The sequence below is a fragment of the Salvelinus alpinus genome, chromosome 7 (assembly GCF_045679555.1).
Source record: "Salvelinus alpinus chromosome 7, SLU_Salpinus.1, whole genome shotgun sequence".
Classification (NCBI taxonomy): Eukaryota; Metazoa; Chordata; class Actinopteri; order Salmoniformes; family Salmonidae; genus Salvelinus; species Salvelinus alpinus.
This window is the reverse complement of record NC_092092.1, coordinates 57,576,802-57,597,426: the sequence shown is the minus strand read 5'-3', so window position 1 is coordinate 57,597,426 and position 20,625 is coordinate 57,576,802. Positions and strand designations below refer to the sequence as shown.

The following is a 20,625-nucleotide window of genomic DNA, read 5'->3' as shown; positions in this document are numbered from 1 at the left end:
ATTTGGTAGATTTAAAAATACTCTGACCTTGTATATTATTTAGGGTTATCAGAGTACTCATGAATAATAAAAAAAACTAGAAATATTGCAAGGTGAGAGTAGTTTACAATAGGGGTTGAACAGTATTCCTATAAATCTGTCCTAATAATCCTCACTAATCATGGAACTGTGATGACAACGGACCAGTCGTTGTGAACCATGCGCCAGGCTCCAGGTTTAAACTGCGACTGTACATATGGTCTGCGTTCCATAATGATTCCAATAGGCTACATGCCCCAAATGATTGCACAACTTGTAATACGTTAGCCTAATGTGATCCACTATTGCTAGCGATCCTCCAGAACAACCACACTAACGTGACTGAAGTAAGGAAGTTCAACTAACGATGTAATGGAATGACGCGAAATGTAAGGAAACTAACACTAAAGTGACAGTTCTAAATGTATGCGGGTATTACTAACGGTGGCTATACAGTAAAGGCTGGGCATATAATTTCAACTTTCTAGAAATCATAAATCAAAATCGGTAGGTTTGGCGCTATACTGTGATTTGTGCATGTCTACAGAAGCTTGAGTCTCTAAATTACATCCCTGCAGGTTGCGCCCCCTTCGTGTTCGTGTCGTGGGTGAGATCTTGGTGGGCTATACTCGGCCTTGTCTCAGGGTAGTAGGTTGGTGGTTGAAGATATCCATCTAGTGGTGTGGGGGCTGGGCTTTGGCAAAGTGGGTGGGGTTATATCCTGTCTGAGTGGACAGGGCCACAGTGTCTCCCGACCCCTCTGGAGCATTTCTCCTGTCTTATCTGGTGTCCTGTGTGAATTTAAGTATGCTCCCTCTAATTCTCTCTCTCTCTCTGTCTCTCTCTTTCTCTCTTCTCTCTGAGGACCTGAGCCCTAGGGCCATGCCTCAGGACTACCTGGCCTGATGACACCTTGCTGTCCCCAGGTCTCCTGGTCATGCTGCTGCTCCAGTTTCAACTGTTCTGCCTGCGGCTATGGAACCCTGACCTGTTCACCGGACGTGTTACCTTGTCCCGGACCTGGTGTTTTCGACTCTCTCCAACTGACATTTACTCCTGAGGTGCTGACCTGTTGCACCCTCGACACCCACTGTGATTATTATTATTTAACCCTGCTGGTCATCTATGAACGTTTGAACATCTTGGCCATGTATTGTTATAATCTCCACCCGGCACAGCCAGAAGAGGACTGGCCATCCCTTAGAGCCTGGTTCCTCTTTAGGTTTCTTCCTAGGTTCCTGCCTTTCTAGGGAGTTTTTCCTAGCCACCGTGCTTCTACATCTGCATTGCTTACTGTTTGGGGTTTTAGGCTGGGTTTCTGTATAGCACTTTGTGACATGGGCCGATGTAAAAAGGGCTTAATAAATACATTTGATTGATTGATAAGGCCAGCATTTCCTAAACTTCACAGTAGAAAAGGTAAAGTGCTGCAGCTTACTGTCATATTACCGGTTTCACATTTGTCTCCAGCGATCATAAGGTAAAATATATCTAAAACAATTGTCATTTACATTTACAATCCCCTTATCCAAACGGCTAACTCAGTCATCTAGGTTTGGGGCTATACTGTCATTTGCAACGCAATATTAGGAAGGTGTTCCTATGGTTTGGCATACTCAGTGTTTGTCGGTTACTAGTTGCTTGACAAAGTCCAAAAATTTCAGAAGGATAAAAAAAAATGTTTTGGAAATCGTTTTTGACCCTTGGGCGTCAAAATGGCCCCCTTGCTGGTGCTTTTCTAAAGTGTCCTAGTTGTATATGTATATGTATATGTATATGCATGCAGGCTGCTAAATATCTTTTGTCGTTAACCTGGTCATCAACAGTCTACTCTAACAAGACGCCAAGGAAATCAAGGACCGTTAGGGGAGAGGCCATGTCTGCTGCAGTCAGTTCTGCCTTTGATGACAGACTGAGCCCAAGCTAGCCCCCAGGGTGTCTGTACTGTCTCTCTATGTCTAGGTCTGTGTCTGAACTAAATGACAGATGAAGAAGTCTTTGACTGTTCTGACTTCTGAGTAAGGAGTACAGTCCTCAACCATTCTCCCAGAAAAAGCTCTTCACAGTTTAAAAAGATTTCCCAGAGATGGAGTTTTCCACTTATATAACTGTTCCGTTAGCGCGCGACCATGGCTAATGCTTCGGTTTGAAGGTCAGATAAAACCAATTAAACCCTCGTACTGAAATGCAAATCTGCTTTCGGAGAGAGGGATCGGATTAAACTCCTTTGAGTTCTATCTGGTGAAAGGTAATTCATTATAATTGCGTTAATAAAATCAACAACAACAGTGCAGGGGAGGCTGCAAATGAAGAGGATGCTGAAATGGACTGTTATTTTCCCCAAATACTAAACTGGGTTGAATGTTTAAATGCAACAAATTTAAAACCTTGGACAACAACATCCTGAAAACAAGTGTCAACAGCCTAAAGAGCCATTCGTGGTGATCTTTCTCCTAATGCTGTGCGCTTTATTTCCCTGTGCTTTGGCCATGCATCAACCTGCCTCTCTCTGACCGCCAAGCCCAGGCATTTGTCTAGCCGTGTGGAGGCAGAGAGCAGTTCCTTTAAAGGTAGTAAGTTAGCGCAAAACATCTGCTCTTGTTCTCTATTTTTCTGTATGTTTTCCTCTCTCCCTCGTTGCTCTTCAACCCTTTCTCTCGAGTCCCCCCGTTCCCCATTACTCACTTCCCCAATCTCTCTTCCCGCTCTCCTGCCCTTCCTCCCACGTCTCCCTCTCTCTGTGATCACCATGGCAAGCAAACAGCGTATCGAGTATTAATTCCTGTGCCGTGCTCTAACAGCTTGGTGGGAAAACGATGGGCTGCTCAGCTTTTGAGCCAGGAGTCCTGTTCTACCTCCATTAATGAGCTTATGTGGATTTGGCTCGCTGCAGTCACCCTGGAGTGGAGTGAATGGCTATGGATGACAGGCGCATACAGATTGACACAGACACATTGAGAGCCAAATGGAAGGGATTGCCAGCCTCGCCTTATTGAACGAGATTGGGTCTATGGAGGACAGCGACATTCAGATAGACACAGACACTTTTAGAGCCAAGATGGAAGGGATTTCCAGAAACCCCTGTTCTATTCTAAGGAAGACAGAAGAATCTGACACAAGGAGGAGCCAAGATGGAGGGAAACCCTAGTCCTATTCTATTAGAGTCTCTTTGACAGAGGCAGCTGGATCCACATGACTCCAGCGGCTGCATCAGTTTCTCCCTCAGTCAATAGTAATGGCTAGTGTTCAGTGAAACTCACGGTGCGGTGATAAAAGGCAAACACCATTTTAATCACGACTATCCAGAGCTAGACGGAGCAAAACACATCTCGGCAAATTGGAGCGAGGGAACATTATTTTAGAGAGAAAGAAAAAAACGAGAGAGGAGAGAAAAAGCTATCTGCATGGAAATGATCTGCCCTCCTCTCCTCCTTCTCCCCCTCCTCTCCTCCCCAAGCCTGGCTGTCTATGACTGGTGGTGGTACATGACTTAAAATTATCCCATTAGAATACATGGCTTTACTTGGAGCACAGGACAATGCAGAGAGGGACAGCAGTGAGCTGATGAGTCCCCCTGTTGAAATGCTGCAAGGCTGGAAGACTTCACACACATCAGAGAGTGAGAGCAGAGAGATATGCTTCTAGTATAGGCAGCTACTATTATAGTGTACTGTGCCGACAGTAATAATATCATTCTGTAACGGCCTACAGTATTAAAGCCCTATCACATGGAAAATCAATGAGGCTAAATGTGACCAATGAGATTAAAGATAAAGGAGAGTCATTTTTTTGGAGTGTGTCATGTCGCCATGGCTGGAAATCAATCTTAGATACATGTCAAAGCTGTGATTAAAAGGGAGTGTGAGAACACACACACCCTTACTGTGTACCCCTCTCACCCCCTCACCACCCCCTATCACCGTAGCTATGGGGGGCTCGTGTTGTGTACTGCAGTCAATGAGTCATGTTGGTGGGAGCTTTATGATCCATATCTTATTTGGTTTTATTGTGACTACAACATAGGGAAACCCCACGGTCTCACCCCTCTCCTCTCCTCCCTGTCACCATCCCGACCCCTGCCTCACTGTACCTCCCCTCCCACATAGGGTATCCCCTGCCTCACTGTACCTCCCCTCCCACATAGGGTATCCCCTGCCTCGGTGGTGACTGACTGAGTGAGTGTGTAAGGGAGTATGTATAGGGGAACACATGCAAGAGATGGTTGTTGTAGTAATGTGTTTGTTTATGTGTGTGAGAGAGGGAGATAAATGGATAGCTCACCCCCTCACTCTTTTCCTATCTTCCCCTCTGTCCCCATATATCTCTCAACCTCATCATTTTTTCAGGCACTCTCTCAGCCTCCTTTAATCATATCTATCACTCTCTCCGTTCCTACATCCATCTATTTTAAAGGACATATCCCATTCCTTTAAGAGGTGTCCTTTATGCTCACTGATTCACTTTAAGCCTCTCTCCACAGACATGTATACAGCACCCGCAGTGTCTTTCACCATAAACCCTGCTTACATACAGACTTGTACATTTGAGTCATTTAGCAGACGCTCTTTCCAAGAGCGACTTACAGGAGCAATTAGGGTTAAGTGACTTACTCAAGGGCACATCGGAAGACGTTTCACCGAGTTGGCTCGGGGATTCGAACCAGCGACCCTTCAGTTACTGGCCCAACGCTCTTAACCACTAGGCTACCGGCCGCACATACTGTACACACATAAACACACATACTCCTCTTCATCAGGCATCACAGACAGTCCTCTAGAACCTGGGGGGGGGGCAGATTTACAGCAGTGGAGGGATATCCCAGTACAGGTTAGCGATAGCGCCTTAACACTTTACGACCCAATAGCTTCAGCAAGGGGGGAGACGTTTACAGTCTGACGCAAGCACTGAGTGTGACATGCTGCATGAGGTTTCCCCAGCCCATCTGTAATATCAACACACACACAGGCATAAAACAATACAAGCACTACAACACAATACTACAGCCCTGTGAGTTTTATAGAGGGTAATGCATATTCAATGCCTTCCTGTAGCCGTGCCAAGAAAGAAAACACAATCAATTACCATTTGCTCTGAAATTGCAATCAAATGAATGCACAGTAGTAATTAAAACCCAATAATGTTCCCCCGAGGCGAGGCAGTGGAACGAGAAATAAAGGCATAATGGATCTGATCTTCCCTGTAAGAATATTGGCGCCATTCTTCACGCCCGAGCACAAATCGATGCTGCCAGTCCTGTGTCTGCGCCCAGTGCCCATATTCTACTAACTGAAATGACACCAATAGAATCAAGGCTGAGCCGTGTGCTGGAGTCTTTACAGCAATGTCAAAGCCTGGGAGACTCACAAAGATAATGGCGCCGCCACCGCTCACTATCCTCTCTCACAAACAAATCTGTCTAAATGCCTTCCCTTTTCAATGGCCTCACTATTTTAGTATTTAGTCACTGAGTGGCAGTGGAATAAAAAACACTTTCCCGTCTATCCCCAGATAAAAAGAACATTTACAATGTGTTCATTTGTTCAGAATAGATTTGGAGGCTCTAAGCTGGTGGAAAAGCTCTTGCAAATACAAAATACAAACACACACTCATACAGGCACAAAACACACACGATGGCTGGTTAATGACCCCTGAGAGGATCCCTGCGATAGGGACAGCTATTTTGCAAAGGTATTGTGCTTCTGGGTGGAAATCTCATAACCTTTTTCCACCATGCAAACACACACATACTCAAACATACACACAGGCATGGATCCCCACAGGGACAGAAGAAGAAGACACATACTCAAACATACACACAGGCATGGATCCCCACAGGGACAGAAGAAGAAGACACATACTCAAACATACACACAGGCATGGATCCCCACAGGGACAGAAGAAGAAGACACATACTCAAACATACACACAGGCATGGATCCCCACAGGGACAGAAGAAGAAGACACATACTCAAACATACACACAGGCATGGATCCCCACAGGGACAGAAGAAGAACACACATACTCAAACATACACACAGGCATGGATCCCCACAGGGACAGAATAAGAACAGTATTAAAAGCAGTACAACTTCACACCTCCATTCTTTCACCTTTTGTCAGAGTAACCAAATTATTTTCAAACACCGCTGAACTTTTTGTCAGTGTAACCAAATTATTTTCAAACACCGCTGAACTTTTTGTCAGTGTAACCAAATTATTTTCAAACACCGCTGAACCTTTTTGTCAGAGTAACCAAATTATTTTCAAACACAGCTGAACTTTTTGTCAGAGTAACCAAATTATTTTCATACACTGTTACACAACCTCCGTATAATATGTAAGATCTGCAAAATTCGAACATATGATAATTCGGAAACCCAAACTACAATGTTTCCATTCCTTTTATATGTTATTGTCTCCATACCCCCTAGTCCCCCCTCCTAGACTCAGACTGGAGCCCTCGTGATATACTCTACACCTAGTGACCCACAGCTAAATAAATGACCAAACTTCAAAGGCACCTTTGGAAAAATACCATAGACACAGTTTAGAGTAGCTTGTAAGGGGTGCGTGTTGGTGGCAGAGAAGTCAGGCGCAGGAGAACAAACTTGGTATAAACGGAGTTGTTTAATAAATGCTGACAAAACTCCAAAACAACCAAAATGTACAAAATAACAAAGTGGGTACAAAACCCGTCACACACCAACACTAAATCGCACATCACATACAAACAAAACAACAATCTCCGACAAGGACATGAGGGGAAACAGAGGGTTAAATACACAACATGTAATTGATGGGATTGGAACCAGGTGTGAAGGAAGACAAGACAAAACCAATGGAAAATGAAAAATGAATCAGTGATGGCTAGAAGGTCGGTGACGTCGACCGCCGCCCGAACAAGGAGAGGGACCGACATCGGCGGACGTCGTGACACTAGCTAGTCATTTTAAAGAGAACATTGACGTCAACATGAACACTCCAATGGTCATCATTTGTCACAGAGAAACACTATTAAGGAATTTAAGGAAATGCACAGTAACATGGCACATTTTTGATAGCCTACCTGATTAGAAAACATACCATACAGAACATCGACAGACACTGTAAAACCATTTACCACATCTTGGTGACAATGGTGTGTACGAGGATCGTTTCCCTTCGACACCATGAAAAGCCTGTTTAACCATCTATCTGTATTTTTCAGCAACGGTGAGTCAAGACGGCTGTGACAAACTGTGAGGAGCTGAATATTACATATGAGGCCGGATGAAAAACAGCTAGAAAGGGGCAGAGAGGAGAGTAGACAGGATAAAGGAAAATACATGTTTAATTGATTCCTTCTCTTCCCACACATTGTGACTCCTCTGGATTCATACATTTTCACTGGTGCATTCTGCGTCACCCACACATGTACTGAACACCCTTCCTCTCGCCCCTTCCTTTCACACATTCTCTCTCTCACGTGGACAGAAGAACATGGGCACACAAACACCCACAACCCCAGTAGATGAAATGTCAATTATCATAATGAGTCTGCAATGATATGTACATGTATTACACATACAATACCAGTCAAATGTTTGGACACACCTACTTATTCAAGGGTTTTTCTTAATTTTAACTATTTTCTACATTGTAGAATAATAGTGATGACATCAAAACGATGAAATAACACATACAGAATCATGTAGTAACCAAAAAAGTGTTCAACAAATCAAAATATATTTTAGATTCTTCAAAGTAGCCACCATTTTCCTTGATGACAGCTTTGCACACTCTTGGCATTCTCTCAACCAGCTTCACCTGGAATGCTTTTCCAACAGTCTTCAAGGAGTTCCCACATATGCTGAGCACTAGTTGGCTGCTTTTCCTTCACTCTGCTGTTCAACTGTTCCCAAACCATCTCAATTGGGTTGAGGTCGGGTGATTGTGGAGGCCAGGTCATCTGATGCAGCACACCATCTCCTTCTTGGTCAAATAGCCCTTACACAGCCTGGAGGTGTGCTGGGTCATTGTCCTGCTGAAATACAAATGATAGTCCTACTGGGCGCAAACCAGATGGGATGGCGTATCACTGCAGAATGCTGTGGCAGCCATGATGGTTAAGTGTGCATTGAGTTCTAAATAAATCAAAGACAGTGTCACCAGCAAAGCACCCCCACACCATCACACCTCCTCCTCCATGCTTCACGGTGCGAACGACACATGCAGAGATCATCCGTTCACCTACTCTGAGTCTAACAAAGACATGGCGGTTGGAACCAAAAATCTCAAATTTGGACTCATCAGACCAAAGGACATACTTCCACCGGTCTAATGTCCTTTGCTTGTGTTTCTTGGCCCAAGCAAGTCTCTTCTTCATATTGGCGTCCTTTAGTAGTGGTTTATTTGCAGCAATTCGCCCATGAAGGCCTGATTCTCACACAGTCTCCTCTGAACAGTTGATGTTGAGATGTGTCTGTTACTTGAACTTTGTGAAGCATTTATTTGGGTTGCAATTTCTAAGGCTGGTAACTCTAATGAACTTATCCTCTGCAGCAGAGGTAACTCTGGGTCTTCCTTTCCTGTGGCGGTCCTCTTGAGAGCCAGTTTCATCATAGCGCTTGATGGTTTTTGCGACTGCACTTGAAGAAACGTTCAAAGTTCTTGAAATGTTCCGTATTGACTGTTGTTTCTTTGTTTCTGTTCTTGCCATAATATGGACTTGGTCTTTTACCAAATAGGGCTATCTTCTGTATACCACCCCTACCTTGTCACAACACAAGTGATTGGCACAAACACATTAAGAAGGAAAGAAATTCTACAAATTAACTTTTAACAAGGCACACCTGTTAATTGAAATGCATTCCAGGTGACTACCTCATGAAGCTGGTTGAGAGAATGCCAAGCGTGTGCAAAGCTGTCATTAAGGAAAAGGGTGTCTACTTTGAAGAAGTAGTTTTTGGTTCTGGTTACTACATGATTCCATATGTGTTATTTCATAGTTTTGATGTCTTCACTATTATTCTACAATGTGAAAATAGTAAAAATAAAGAAGAACCCTTGAATGAGTAGGTGTTCTAAAACTTTTGACTGGTACTGTATATGTAATATAAATAAAAAATGGCAAAGGTGCTTCAACAAAGTACTGAGTAAAGGGTCTGAATACTTATGTAAATGTGATATTTCAGTTATTTATCTTTAAGAAATTAGCAAAAAATTCAAAAAAAACGTTTTTTCTTTTTCATTATGGAGTATTGCGTGAGGGGGAAAGGGGGGGGGAAACAATTGAATCCATTTTAAGATAAGGCTGTAATGTAACAAAGTGGAAAAAGTCAAGGGGTCTGAATACTTTCTGAATGCACTTTAGAAGGTATTCAAACACACGTTCACAAACCAACACTTGAACACACTCACAACCACCACCTACACAATGGTACTCAGAGGAAGGAACACCACAGCTGCAGCCCCCTGCCTCCCTGGCTAGCCTACGTCGTCGCCTGCGTCTCCACCATTGATTGGGAATCTCCCGGAAACGCTGGCCAGAAATTGGCCAAACCCCCCTCCTGTGAATAGGCAGAAGTTTACCATAGCAGCACGGAGCAGTCAGTCACACAGACAGACCGAGAAGTGGTTATCAGACACCCTGCTGAATAACGAATCAATTCAATCCACTCACTAATTCAGCTCAAATGGAAAATCTTGCCTCCTCCATGAAACACAACTATCGTCCCATTTACAAAGCTGAATGCTATGTTGCTGTCGGAGGGTTGCACAATCTTAGTCTGGAGGTGGCTGTATAAGTGTGTAGGGGGAATTCAAGACTATAAGCACCAGCAGTGTGCTAAATAAAGATTCTATAAAATACAGTAGGCTATACTTTGTTGTAATGGTAAGTAATTACTGCATTTAACATTACTAGAGGTTAGGATCAAAGAAAAACACACATATAAATACAACCTCAAAAAATTGTCAAACAATGAGGGCAAATATACCTAAACTATTTTCATGTGGTTATGATTGGGAGGGAGGAGAGGGCAGATCCGTCCCACCTCTCTCTCTCTCTCTCTCTCTCTCTCTCTCTCTCTCTCTCTCTCTCTCTCTCTCTCTCTCTCTCTCTCTCTCTCTCTCTCTCTCTCTCTCTCTCTCTCTCTCTCTCTCTCTCTCTCTCTCTCTCTCTCTCTCTCTCTCTCTCTCTCTCTCTCTCTCAAGGGATTTATTGGCATGGGAAACATGTGTTTACATTGCCATAGCAAGTGAAATAGATATTAAACAAAAGTGAAATAAACAATACAAAATGAACAGTAAACATTACACTCACAAAAGTTCAAAAAAATTAAAGACATTTCAAATGTCATATTATGTCTATACACAGTGCTGTAACGATGTGCAAACAGTTCAAGTACAAAAGGGAAAATAAATAAACATAAATATGGGTTGTATCTCTCTCTCTCTGTTACTGTATATACTGTAAAATAACCATAAAACAAACACACGAAGACACAGACAGTCACCTGAGGGGAGCACTTTAGCTTATTCTATGAATCACCACCACAGGTGAGTTAAATATAGCATCTAGTAAATAGAGTATTTCTGAGAGCTCTTTTATATCTACTATGAAGGCTGCTAGTATAATAACCTGGGAACCCTACACTACACACACACTCGCGCATGCGTGGGTAGACACACAGCCTGTAGAGTCCAGGCAGGATCCATCTTTATTCTATTAAATTCTATTAAAGCAGCAGCTCAGCGCATACGTTTTAATTAGAGGCAGCGGTGCTCATATCATTAAAGTCACTCAGAGGGAACAGAGCACGGGTAGAGGACTGTTGTTAACAATGGGGGGGGGGGGTTATTTGTATTATGTCTCTGTTTTCCCCTCAGGCGTTCTCTGCTTTCTCGATCCCGGCAGATATGTTTCAACCCTGTGATAATGGTCATTATAATGTATAGTAATTACACACAGGCTTTAAGGTTCCTTCTACTCTACTATGGCCCATAACTATAGTCTGATCAGACTTATTGAGACAAGGAATGGAATTGATTTCGATTTTGATTTTTTTGGTTGACAATGCGGCTTTTAAAGTCAATGTTCCTGAAGACCACATTTAAATGGTGCATTGCCAACAAGCTGCAATCGGATTGAATCCCGGCCAAGGGCTGTTAATGGCCAAGAAGCCCTGGACCACGGAGAATGGATACTAGACTTGTAGTTGATATCTGAAAACTGGAGACTTTTGAAGAGTTTTCATTGGATTATATGAGGTTTAACTTTTAAGGGAACACGTTGTTAGCTTTTTCCCAAGCTTGTCATCTGACCTCTGGCCAGCTGGCTCACCAAAAGACTCCTTTCTTTTTGACTCTAAGCTTCTTAACTTGGCCATGATTGCTCTTTTGGGGCTTTAAGTGTTTGACTTTCTGTTATGTGAGCATGTCTTCATCTCCATCATGCAGGATGGTTTTTTTCGTCATCAATCTACACACAATGCCCCATAATGCACTGTACATCACACATCCCTCCTGGTGTGACCATGTGGGCTATCTGTCACTCAGTGTGTCTGCGTGTGTTCGTGACTGCTCGTGCACGCTCCCCTCCTCTCAGGGTTCATGGGAATCCTTGTCATTCTCCCCAGTCACGGCCAGTTCGCCACCAGTCCGATGGTGAGGGTGACATTTTGTGAGGAGGGATATTTTTTGGGCTGCATGGGAACTGAATTATTCATAACTTTGCACATTTAATCAAAGATGTGGAGCCTTGCTGCCAGAGCCGTATATTTCAATGGCCTCCTGTTTATAAATCCTTCAGCTTTTTAATGGCACTGAATTATATCAGATATGCCTAATCTAGTTTCCCAGCCAGCCGCAGGCTTACATTTAGGTTAGATAGGTAGATATAGTCAACTAGAAAGCGAAGAAACAGTTTGGCAGGTATTATACCTAAATAGAATGGAAGAGAGTAGAAATAACAAGGGTGTTTGAATTATACTTATTACAGATATGATATAAGAGAATGGGGGGAGTGGACGTTATGGCTGGTGGAGATGGTTGAAATGCAGAGACGGCTCCTTAATTGGTCGGCTGGTATTGCTGCTGCCTCTGGATCTTTATGGGCTGCTGGAACAAATGCTTTTTTCTTTCTCTATCCCCCTCTTTATTCTCTCTCTCTTTATTCTCTCTCTCTTCATTCTCTCTCTCTTTATTCTCTCTCTCTTTATTCTCTCTCTCTTTATTCTCTCTCTCTTTATTCTTTCTCTCTTTATTCTCTCTCTCTCTCTCTTTATTCTCTCTCTCTCTCTCTCTTTATTCTCTCTCTCTCTCTCTCTTTATTCTCTCTCTCTCTCTCTCTTTATTCTCTCTCTCTCTCTCTCTCTCTCTCTCTCTCTCTCTCTCTCTCTCTCTCTCTCTCTCTCTCTCTCTCTCTCTCTCTCTCTCTCTCTCTCTCTCTCTCTCTCTCTCTCTCTCTCTCTCTCTCTCTTTATTCTCTCTCTCTCTTTATTCTCGCTCTCTCTCTTTATTCTCTCTCCCTCTCTCTCTCTCTCTCTCTCTCCCCTCTCTATCTCTCTCTCCCCTCTCTCTATCTCTCTCTCCCCTCTCCCCAGACACAGTGTTTCATGGCTCCATGCAGCCCACATACTGCATCTGTTTCTTCCAGCTGTTCATGTCACCATAGTAATGCGGACTGCTGCCAGAGCAGCGGCATTTCAGCTCCGTACAGCCCAGAAGGTCAGACGCAGGCATGGGGTGTGGGGGCAGGGACAAGGGCATAGGGCCGAACCACCCCAACACACACACATAAACAAAGAAACACACACAACAAACACACTCTTCTCCTCCATCGCACACACATAATCCGCACACACACTCACATTCTCGCGCACACATTAGCAGGCATACACACTCATCACCCCCGCCACCACAAATCATGCTGCCAGCCAGGCCCCATGCTAATACACCCACTCTAGCCACCTGGTGAGAGAGGCAAGGCTGGGCACAGATGGTAAACAACTGGGGACACCTGTTAGGAAACATGTCATTATGGTGAGAGCTCAGTATTCCACACGCACTGTGATCATGATGTAGCATTGACTTTGCACCGCAAATGGGTATGTGGCTGTGCCAGAAAGTAGCAGGGAGGAAGGAAGGAATATTTCTTGTAGGTAGCTCTTAATGATTGTGAGGTTAGGAAAGATGTGAGACATCTGCTGCAAGCTGGCTATATGGAGCCACTGTGTTCTACCAGGGAGAGCAGGAGAGGTTAGCCCTGCTGTGCTCTCTGTGTGTGTGTGTGCTCTCTGTGTGTGTGTGTGCGTGTGTGTGTGTGTGTGACTTTCTCTCAGACAGGGGCTCTTCCACTGACCATACAGATTAGTCAAGGAGACTCCCACTACCTCCACTGAGCAACAGAGGACAAACAAGACCGGTGTCACACACTGACTCATTGAGAACACACACACACACACACACACACACACACACACACACACACACACACACACACACACACACACACACACACACACACACACACACACACACACACACACACACACACACACACACACACACACACACACACACACACACACACACACACAGAGAAGGAGGTTGGGGAGACTTACTGATGTGTACAGGAAGCCCTCGCTGTTCATGGCCAGGTAGAGCTTGGTCTGAACTCCCTGGATGGCCACCACTCGAAGCCCCACTGGAATGAGGTTGAATATGGCTGGGGAGGAGAAAGAGAGAGTTACTCACAATCCTGTCAACAAATGGAGGGGGAAAAACATGTCTAATATCTTGTGAAGAAGAGAGTACGCACACTGTTTATCCACCAGTGAATAGAATTTAGTGAAGCCATGCCTCAGTCTGAGTTTTCCTGCTTGAGGGGGCATCTAGGGTGACTAAACACCAGCAGGTAGCAACTCCCGTACGGACTCGGGAGAGGTGAAGGTCGAGAGCCGTACGTCCTCCGAAACACAACCCCGCCAAGCCTCACTGCTTCTTGACACAATGCCCACTTAACCCGGGACCCAGCCGCACCACTCTGTCGGAGGAAACACCGTACACCTGGCGATCGTGTCAGCGTGCACTGTGCCCGGCCCACCACAGGAGTCACTAGAGCGCGATGGGACGAGGCCATCCCAGACGGCCAAACCCTCCCTTAACCCGGACGATGCTGGGCCAATTGTGTGTCGCCCATGGGTCTACCGTCCGCGGCCGGCTGTGAAACAGCCCGGCATCAAACCAGGATCTGTAGTAATGCAGCTAGCATTGCGGTGCAGTGCATTAGACCGATGCGCCACTCAGGAGGCCCCAAGGAGCAGAGCTAATCTAAGTAGAGAACGATACATTAAGCTAAGACTTCTGCCCGCACTATTCCTGCCAACCACATAATTTCACTCTACCCCAGTCTCCTCCATGGTTAGCTACAGTACTGCTCAGCTTCGCAGGCTGAACAGAGACCTCTTTCCACCCGGCTCTACCCTCATATGCCAAACCCGCTCACACCTTTGTCCTACTGTCACTGTGCTAGCCAGGAAGCTGACAATCTCCCCTGGCCACAATCTCCCCTGCATTCATACGCTAAGGGAGAGAGAGGCTGCCCGCCACCACAGAGGTTTGCTCTTGAACTCCGGAACAGAGAGGGGGTTTTCATAGCATGAGCAGCGGTCGAGAGAGGCAAATGATGTAGCCTTAAAGAGGTTACATAATGCTAAAAATGAATAAATATTAATCGCTCACGCTCGCTGAAAAAAGGCAAACAGAGACAGTGATTTGTGCTCTTTCTCTCAAAGTTAAGCTGTTATTGTAACTACTGCCGTTATGTCCTATTGTAACTGTAAAGCTGTTATTGTAACTACTGCCATAATGTCCTATTGTAACTGTGAAGCTGTTATTGTAGCTACTACCATTATGTCCTATTGTAACTGTAAAGCTGCTATTGTAACTAGTGCCATTATGTCCTATTGTAACTGTAAGCTGTTATTGTAACTAGTGCCGTTATGTCCTATTGTAACTGTAAAGCTGTTATTGTAACTACTGCCATAATGTCCTATTGTAACTGTAAAGATGTTATTGTAACTACTGCCATTATGTCCTATTGTAACTGTAAGCTGTTATTGTAACTAGTGCCGTTATGTCCTATTGTAACTGTAAAGCTGTTATTGTAACTTCTGCCGTTATGTCCTATTGTAACTGTAAGCTGTTATTGTAACTAGTGCCGTTATGTCCTATTGTAACTGTAAAGCTGTTATTGTAACTACTGCCATAATGTCCTATTGTAACTGTAAAGATGTTATTGTAACTACTGCCATTATGTCCTATTGTAACTGTAAGCTGTTATTGTAACTAGTGCCGTTATGTCCTATTGTAACTGTAAAGCTGTTATTGTAACTTCTGCCGTTATGTCCTATTGTAACTGTAAAGCTGCTATTGTAACTACTGCCGTTATGTCCTGTTGTATCTGTAAAGCTGTTATTGTAACTACTGCCATTATGTATTATAACTGTAAAGCTGTTATTGTAACTACTGCCGTTATGTATTGTAACTGTAAAGCTGTTATTGTAACTACTGCCATTATGTATTGTAACTGTAAAGCTGTTATTGTAACTACTGTCGTTATGTATTGTAACTGTAAAGCTGTTATTGTAACTACTGCCGTTATGTATTGTAACTGTAAAGCTGTTATTGTAACTACTGCCGTTATGTATTGTTACTGTATTCTTAGAGTTACGCCAACATCAGAGCCAAACAGTGGCTTTGCTGCTGTGTCCTGCCCCCTCCTCTTCTGTCCTGGCTGGCACTAATTGCACACAGTGCTGCCATGCTGCCACAGTGCTGCCACATGCATGCCCTCTGGTAACAGAGGACAGGGTCACTCTGGGCTATGGGATAAAGACAGGCACATCTCTGTGTGAGGGGATTTACATAATCACACAGGAATATAAGGACACACACACTTCGCAGGCACAGACACACTCGCACAGGCACACACGCGCACAGGCACACACACACACACACGCACGCACGCACGCACGCACGCACGCACGCACGCACCTATATGGAGCAGATAGGATGCCAGCAACATAAGAACACTGGGAGAGGATATTTAAGGTGAAGAGACAAAGTTTTCTCTTTTCAACATCAGCATTGATATGTGTTTGTCATCAGCACTGGTCCTCTGCTTCTCCCTTTTACTCTTAGTTTACTGACAGGTTCAAGGACTTAGGTGCTAGGAACAACCACACAGGGCTCACCACAGATCCTCTCTAAATAACTACTTCCTCCCTCCAGAGAGGAAGCCCATATAAGCAGTCCAGCTGTGATGGACTCTCTCCCCTGACCTTAACACTAAGACAGCTTCTGTGTTTCCCCAGGCTTCCATGGTGAACAATAGAAGGAGTAGGGATTTCATCAAGTAAAAAGTTACTCCAACCCACTGTAGAGGTAGTACTGCAGAATGATGCCGTAAATGCACCCTCTGCTCTCCTGTCCTCCTCTCTTCCCTCCATCTCTCGTCTCCTCCTTCCTCTCCTCTCTTTCATCTCTCTTCTCCTCCATCCTCTCTTCCCCTGCAGACCTGGGCTGATCCCAGTCCCACCGGAGCCCTCCACCCTGAGCAACATCTGCTGCCTTGTAAACAGAGATAACTGATCTGGGATCAGCTAGCTACACTATATATACAAAAGTATGTGGACAACCCTTCAAATGAGTGGATTTGGCTATTTCAGCCACACTAGGGTTGAATATTTTCCCGGTATTTTATAAATGTTCCATCCCGAGAATAAATCACTTTTCTCCCGGGTAACCCTGTATTTCCTGAAAAAAACGGAAGTGTCATTCAAAAGCATTATAAAGAAAATTCAAGCCTGATACTACCTGAGCCCGATGAGCCATACGGTAAATACATTTCATGAGCCTTAAAGACATTTAATGAGCCCAAGCTCAAAAAAAAACAAATGATTGTGCCGTTATCCAGAACATACATGATATAGGCTACTGCACATTACAGAACAATAAAAGCCCATAGATATAGCTAGCTATATGCTCTCTTGGGTAAATAAATGAAACTAGCTCCAGCAGGCTAATCTTTTGTGTGAACTGTTTTACAATACTGTATTGTATTATGCTGCATTACATGGACTGTAATTACGCACATCGTTCAAACCATGATAAAGCAGGGAGAGAATATGTGACTCTGGTGCAGCACATGCGGCCTACAAAGTTACAAGTATAGGCTAGCGAATTTGATTTTACTTTGGAAATATAATAGGGCTTATTTGTATAATTAGTCGACTGACGCATATATACCTTTCATAATATTTCCCCCTAATGTTATTAGCCTACTTCCTTCTCTCTCTATTGTTGCTTCATTCCTTCTCACTTTCAACAGTTAAACAAAATAAGTTTCATTGTCCATATCTTCCTTAATAGAATGACTTCCTTGAATGATATGGGACTAGAATTAGATGCAGAAGGCTTTCACTTCTCTTCACGAAGATTGAATGGTTATGGGCTAGAAAAAATAACTGATTTAGCCTACCACCATCGCGCATTCGCTCTTCTTTCAAACTACCCATGAGTTTTATTGGCCTGCTGTATTTAACATTTAGCAAACAAGAGCTTGCGTCCCTATTCGAATAGTCTATTGGTATAAGAAATTATAAAAAAATTTTTTTTTAACTTTTCTTGCATGGGACTCCAAGAGCTAAGGAGCGTTTTTTAAGGAGAGAGGCCAGCGGAGCACAGTTGCTTGCGTACTGCATAAGAGACAGAGGCTATAAGTTAGAAGCTTATTATGCATAACCCATCATTAATTAGCTAAATACAAGGCTAATACTGCATTGAATTTATTACCTGAAAGAGGTAGGACATCTATATATAAGGCAATCTATCAATCTAGAACAGGATTATCTGTTTTGGAGCTTCTACACCTGCATTGCTTGCTGTTAGGGGTTTTAGGCTGGGTTTCTGTACAGCACTTTGAGATATCAGCTGATGTACGAAGGGCTATATGAATACATTTGATTTGATTTGATTTGGATTTGGATTCAATTTGAATGGAGTTGATGGAGAGAGAGAAAGACTGCGAGAGAGTGCTCCCATGTGCACTGATTTAACGCAACGATATTCGAGTAACAGGCTGTTTTAAAACACTGCAGCTGCAATAAAAAAGTATAGATATCTTTACAATTAAGAAATAAGGTGACCCCGAAAGTCAGATGGAGATGGGTAAATGAGACGCGCATTCGATCTTTATATTACTGTAGCATAGACTATGCTGCAGCAAATGCAGGCCTACCTGTCACAAGAAACAAAGTTACCGTGATGAGATGATACTGTAGGTCTACATGCATTGTGAACTGTCTGTCACCACCACGAGGGTTGATGATTCATCATGCAGAGGCCGTAGAGAAGCCACATTTAGACATCCCATATAATTTAACAGTTCCATTTCTGTTCCAGTTCCATTTCATCTAAATCATTATTTTTATTTACCGGTTTCTCGCAGTTATTTATCCCGGGAAAAGGGAGTGGTTTTGGGCTGTATATCCAGGTACATCTCGGTATCCGACAAATCTGAGTTTGGCGGATGCCAGCAGAACGCTACCATAGTGCCAACTGTAAAGTTTGGTGGAGGAGGAATAATGGTCTGGGGCTGTTTTTCATGGTTCGGACTAAGCCCCTTAGTTCTAGTGAAGGGAAATCTTAACGCTACAGCATACAATGACAATCTAGATGATTTCGTCTTTCCAACTCTGGCAACAGTTTGGGAAGGCCCTTTCCTGTTTCAGTATGACCATGCCCCGATGCACAAAGTGAGGTCCATACAGAAATGGTTTGTCGAGATCGGTTTGGAAGAACTTGACTGGCCTGCACAGAGCCCTGACCTCAACCCCATCGGACACCTTTGGGATGAATTGGAAAGCCGACTGCGAGCCAGGCCTAATCGCCCAACATCAGTGCCCGACCTCACTCATGGTCTTGTTGCTGAATAGAAGTAAGTCTCAGCAGCAATATTCCAACATCTAGTGGAAAGCCTTCCCAGAAGAATGGGGGTTGTTATAGCAGCAAAGGGGGTTCAACTCCATATTAATGCCCATGATTTTGGAATGAGGTGTTCAACAAGCAGGTGTCCACATACTTTTGGTCATGTAGTGTATGGTACTGCTATTTTCAGAGGATCTATGTGTGGAGTAACTGGCTTTCATGTAGGTGGAAGTACTTTGTGGGTCATGTTTGTATGTTTTTTGCTGTTGTTGATGTAGCTAAAGTGTTTTTGTTGTTGAAAGTATCAGTATGGGAATAGACAGGATTCCATTACATTCATGGTATAGGCGACCACATTCCTGCTACAGCTCATCCCCCTGCAGCACGACAGGATCTCTCCACTTAATAATGCTCGCTCTACCCCTTCCCATCTCTCTCTCTCTCTCTCTCTCTCTCTCTCTCTCTCTCCATCTATGAGCTGCGGCTCATCTGACGGCATGGACCTATCCGCTTAATATTTTTCTCTCTCCCCTGTCTCTCCTTTTCCCCCTCTTTGTCTGTTTGCTGCGTGCTGAGACCCACACAGACACAGCTGCGGTAAACTTCATTTCAGGGGGATTACCAGCCAATCGGCCGCCTGGGATTTCCGAGGGGAAAACTCAATTACTTGTATCTCACAGAACACCTGAGGTTCAACACGAACATAACAGTAAAACACATGCCCAGTCCTGGTAAGCGACTAACTACGTTCAACACATGACTACATATTATGGTATTGTTCCACTTCAAACCCTCTGTACTGTAGTCTGAGAACCATTCATATAGGAGATGATTATGAAGGAACAAAGCAGAGCTCAGATCATCAGCATAAATATTACTGTTCAACATACAGAGAGAGGAGGGACAAACTAACACAGATTCAAATGTACCCGGCGACAAAGCCTTCGCCTCCCAACCCCACGCCTTGATTAGCCAATTAGATCAATGTGTGTGAATCTTAGTTTAAGGGTATAACCGGACTTAAGCAGCATTATGACAGCAAGAAAGAGGTGGGTGAATCGCCTTTGAGAATGTCTTGAATCGGTGCTCCTTCTTTGGAAACTTGGAAATGAATTGGTATGCGCTGGACGATATTTTGCATAATGGTTCAGAATGTTGCCTGTCTAATGAAGTCTGTCTGATTTTAAAATACTGCTTCAAAAGTTACAAATATCCTCCAGATATCTCAAATAATTCCATGCCCTAAAAATGACCTGCCCAGCTAGAGCAGAAGTTGGGCTGCTCTGGATTTGGTAAACAAAAGTTTTAAAAAACATCAACGAACACTGCTGTATATTCATGAGTGCTACCTCAGCAATGTTAGAATGCTTGTGTGTGTGTGTGTGTGTGTGCGTGTGTGCACTTGCATTTGAGTAGCTCCTCTCCCACCATCACAAGACACCATAGCTCAGAGAGGACTGCGCTTCCGTCACCATGGAGACAAGAGCACCCAGCGCCTAACAACCTATTTTTGGACCGGTGCAAACAGCTTCACTTTTCTCCCGTTCTTATTCAGCCAGCTCTATCATTTTTCTCTTCCAAGTGGAAATGTTTTGGTTGGGAAAAGCAGGCCAATTGTTACATAACGTATCTC

General features: G+C 43.9%; 1 protein-coding gene across 7 annotated transcripts in view; it reads right to left on the bottom strand.

Annotated features, from left to right (window-relative positions):
• The window catches only part of LOC139581301 (fibroblast growth factor 13-like), a 189,358-nt gene that overhangs the window by 14,352 nt on the left and 154,381 nt on the right, over nt 1-20,625 (bottom strand). For all 7 annotated transcript variants that reach the window (XM_071410901.1, XM_071410902.1, XM_071410903.1 and 4 more), the window contains one exon: nt 13,625-13,728. In XM_071410901.1, coding sequence (XP_071267002.1) covers nt 13,625-13,728 — 104 coding nt within the window. The remainder of the gene's footprint in view (nt 1-13,624; nt 13,729-20,625) is intronic.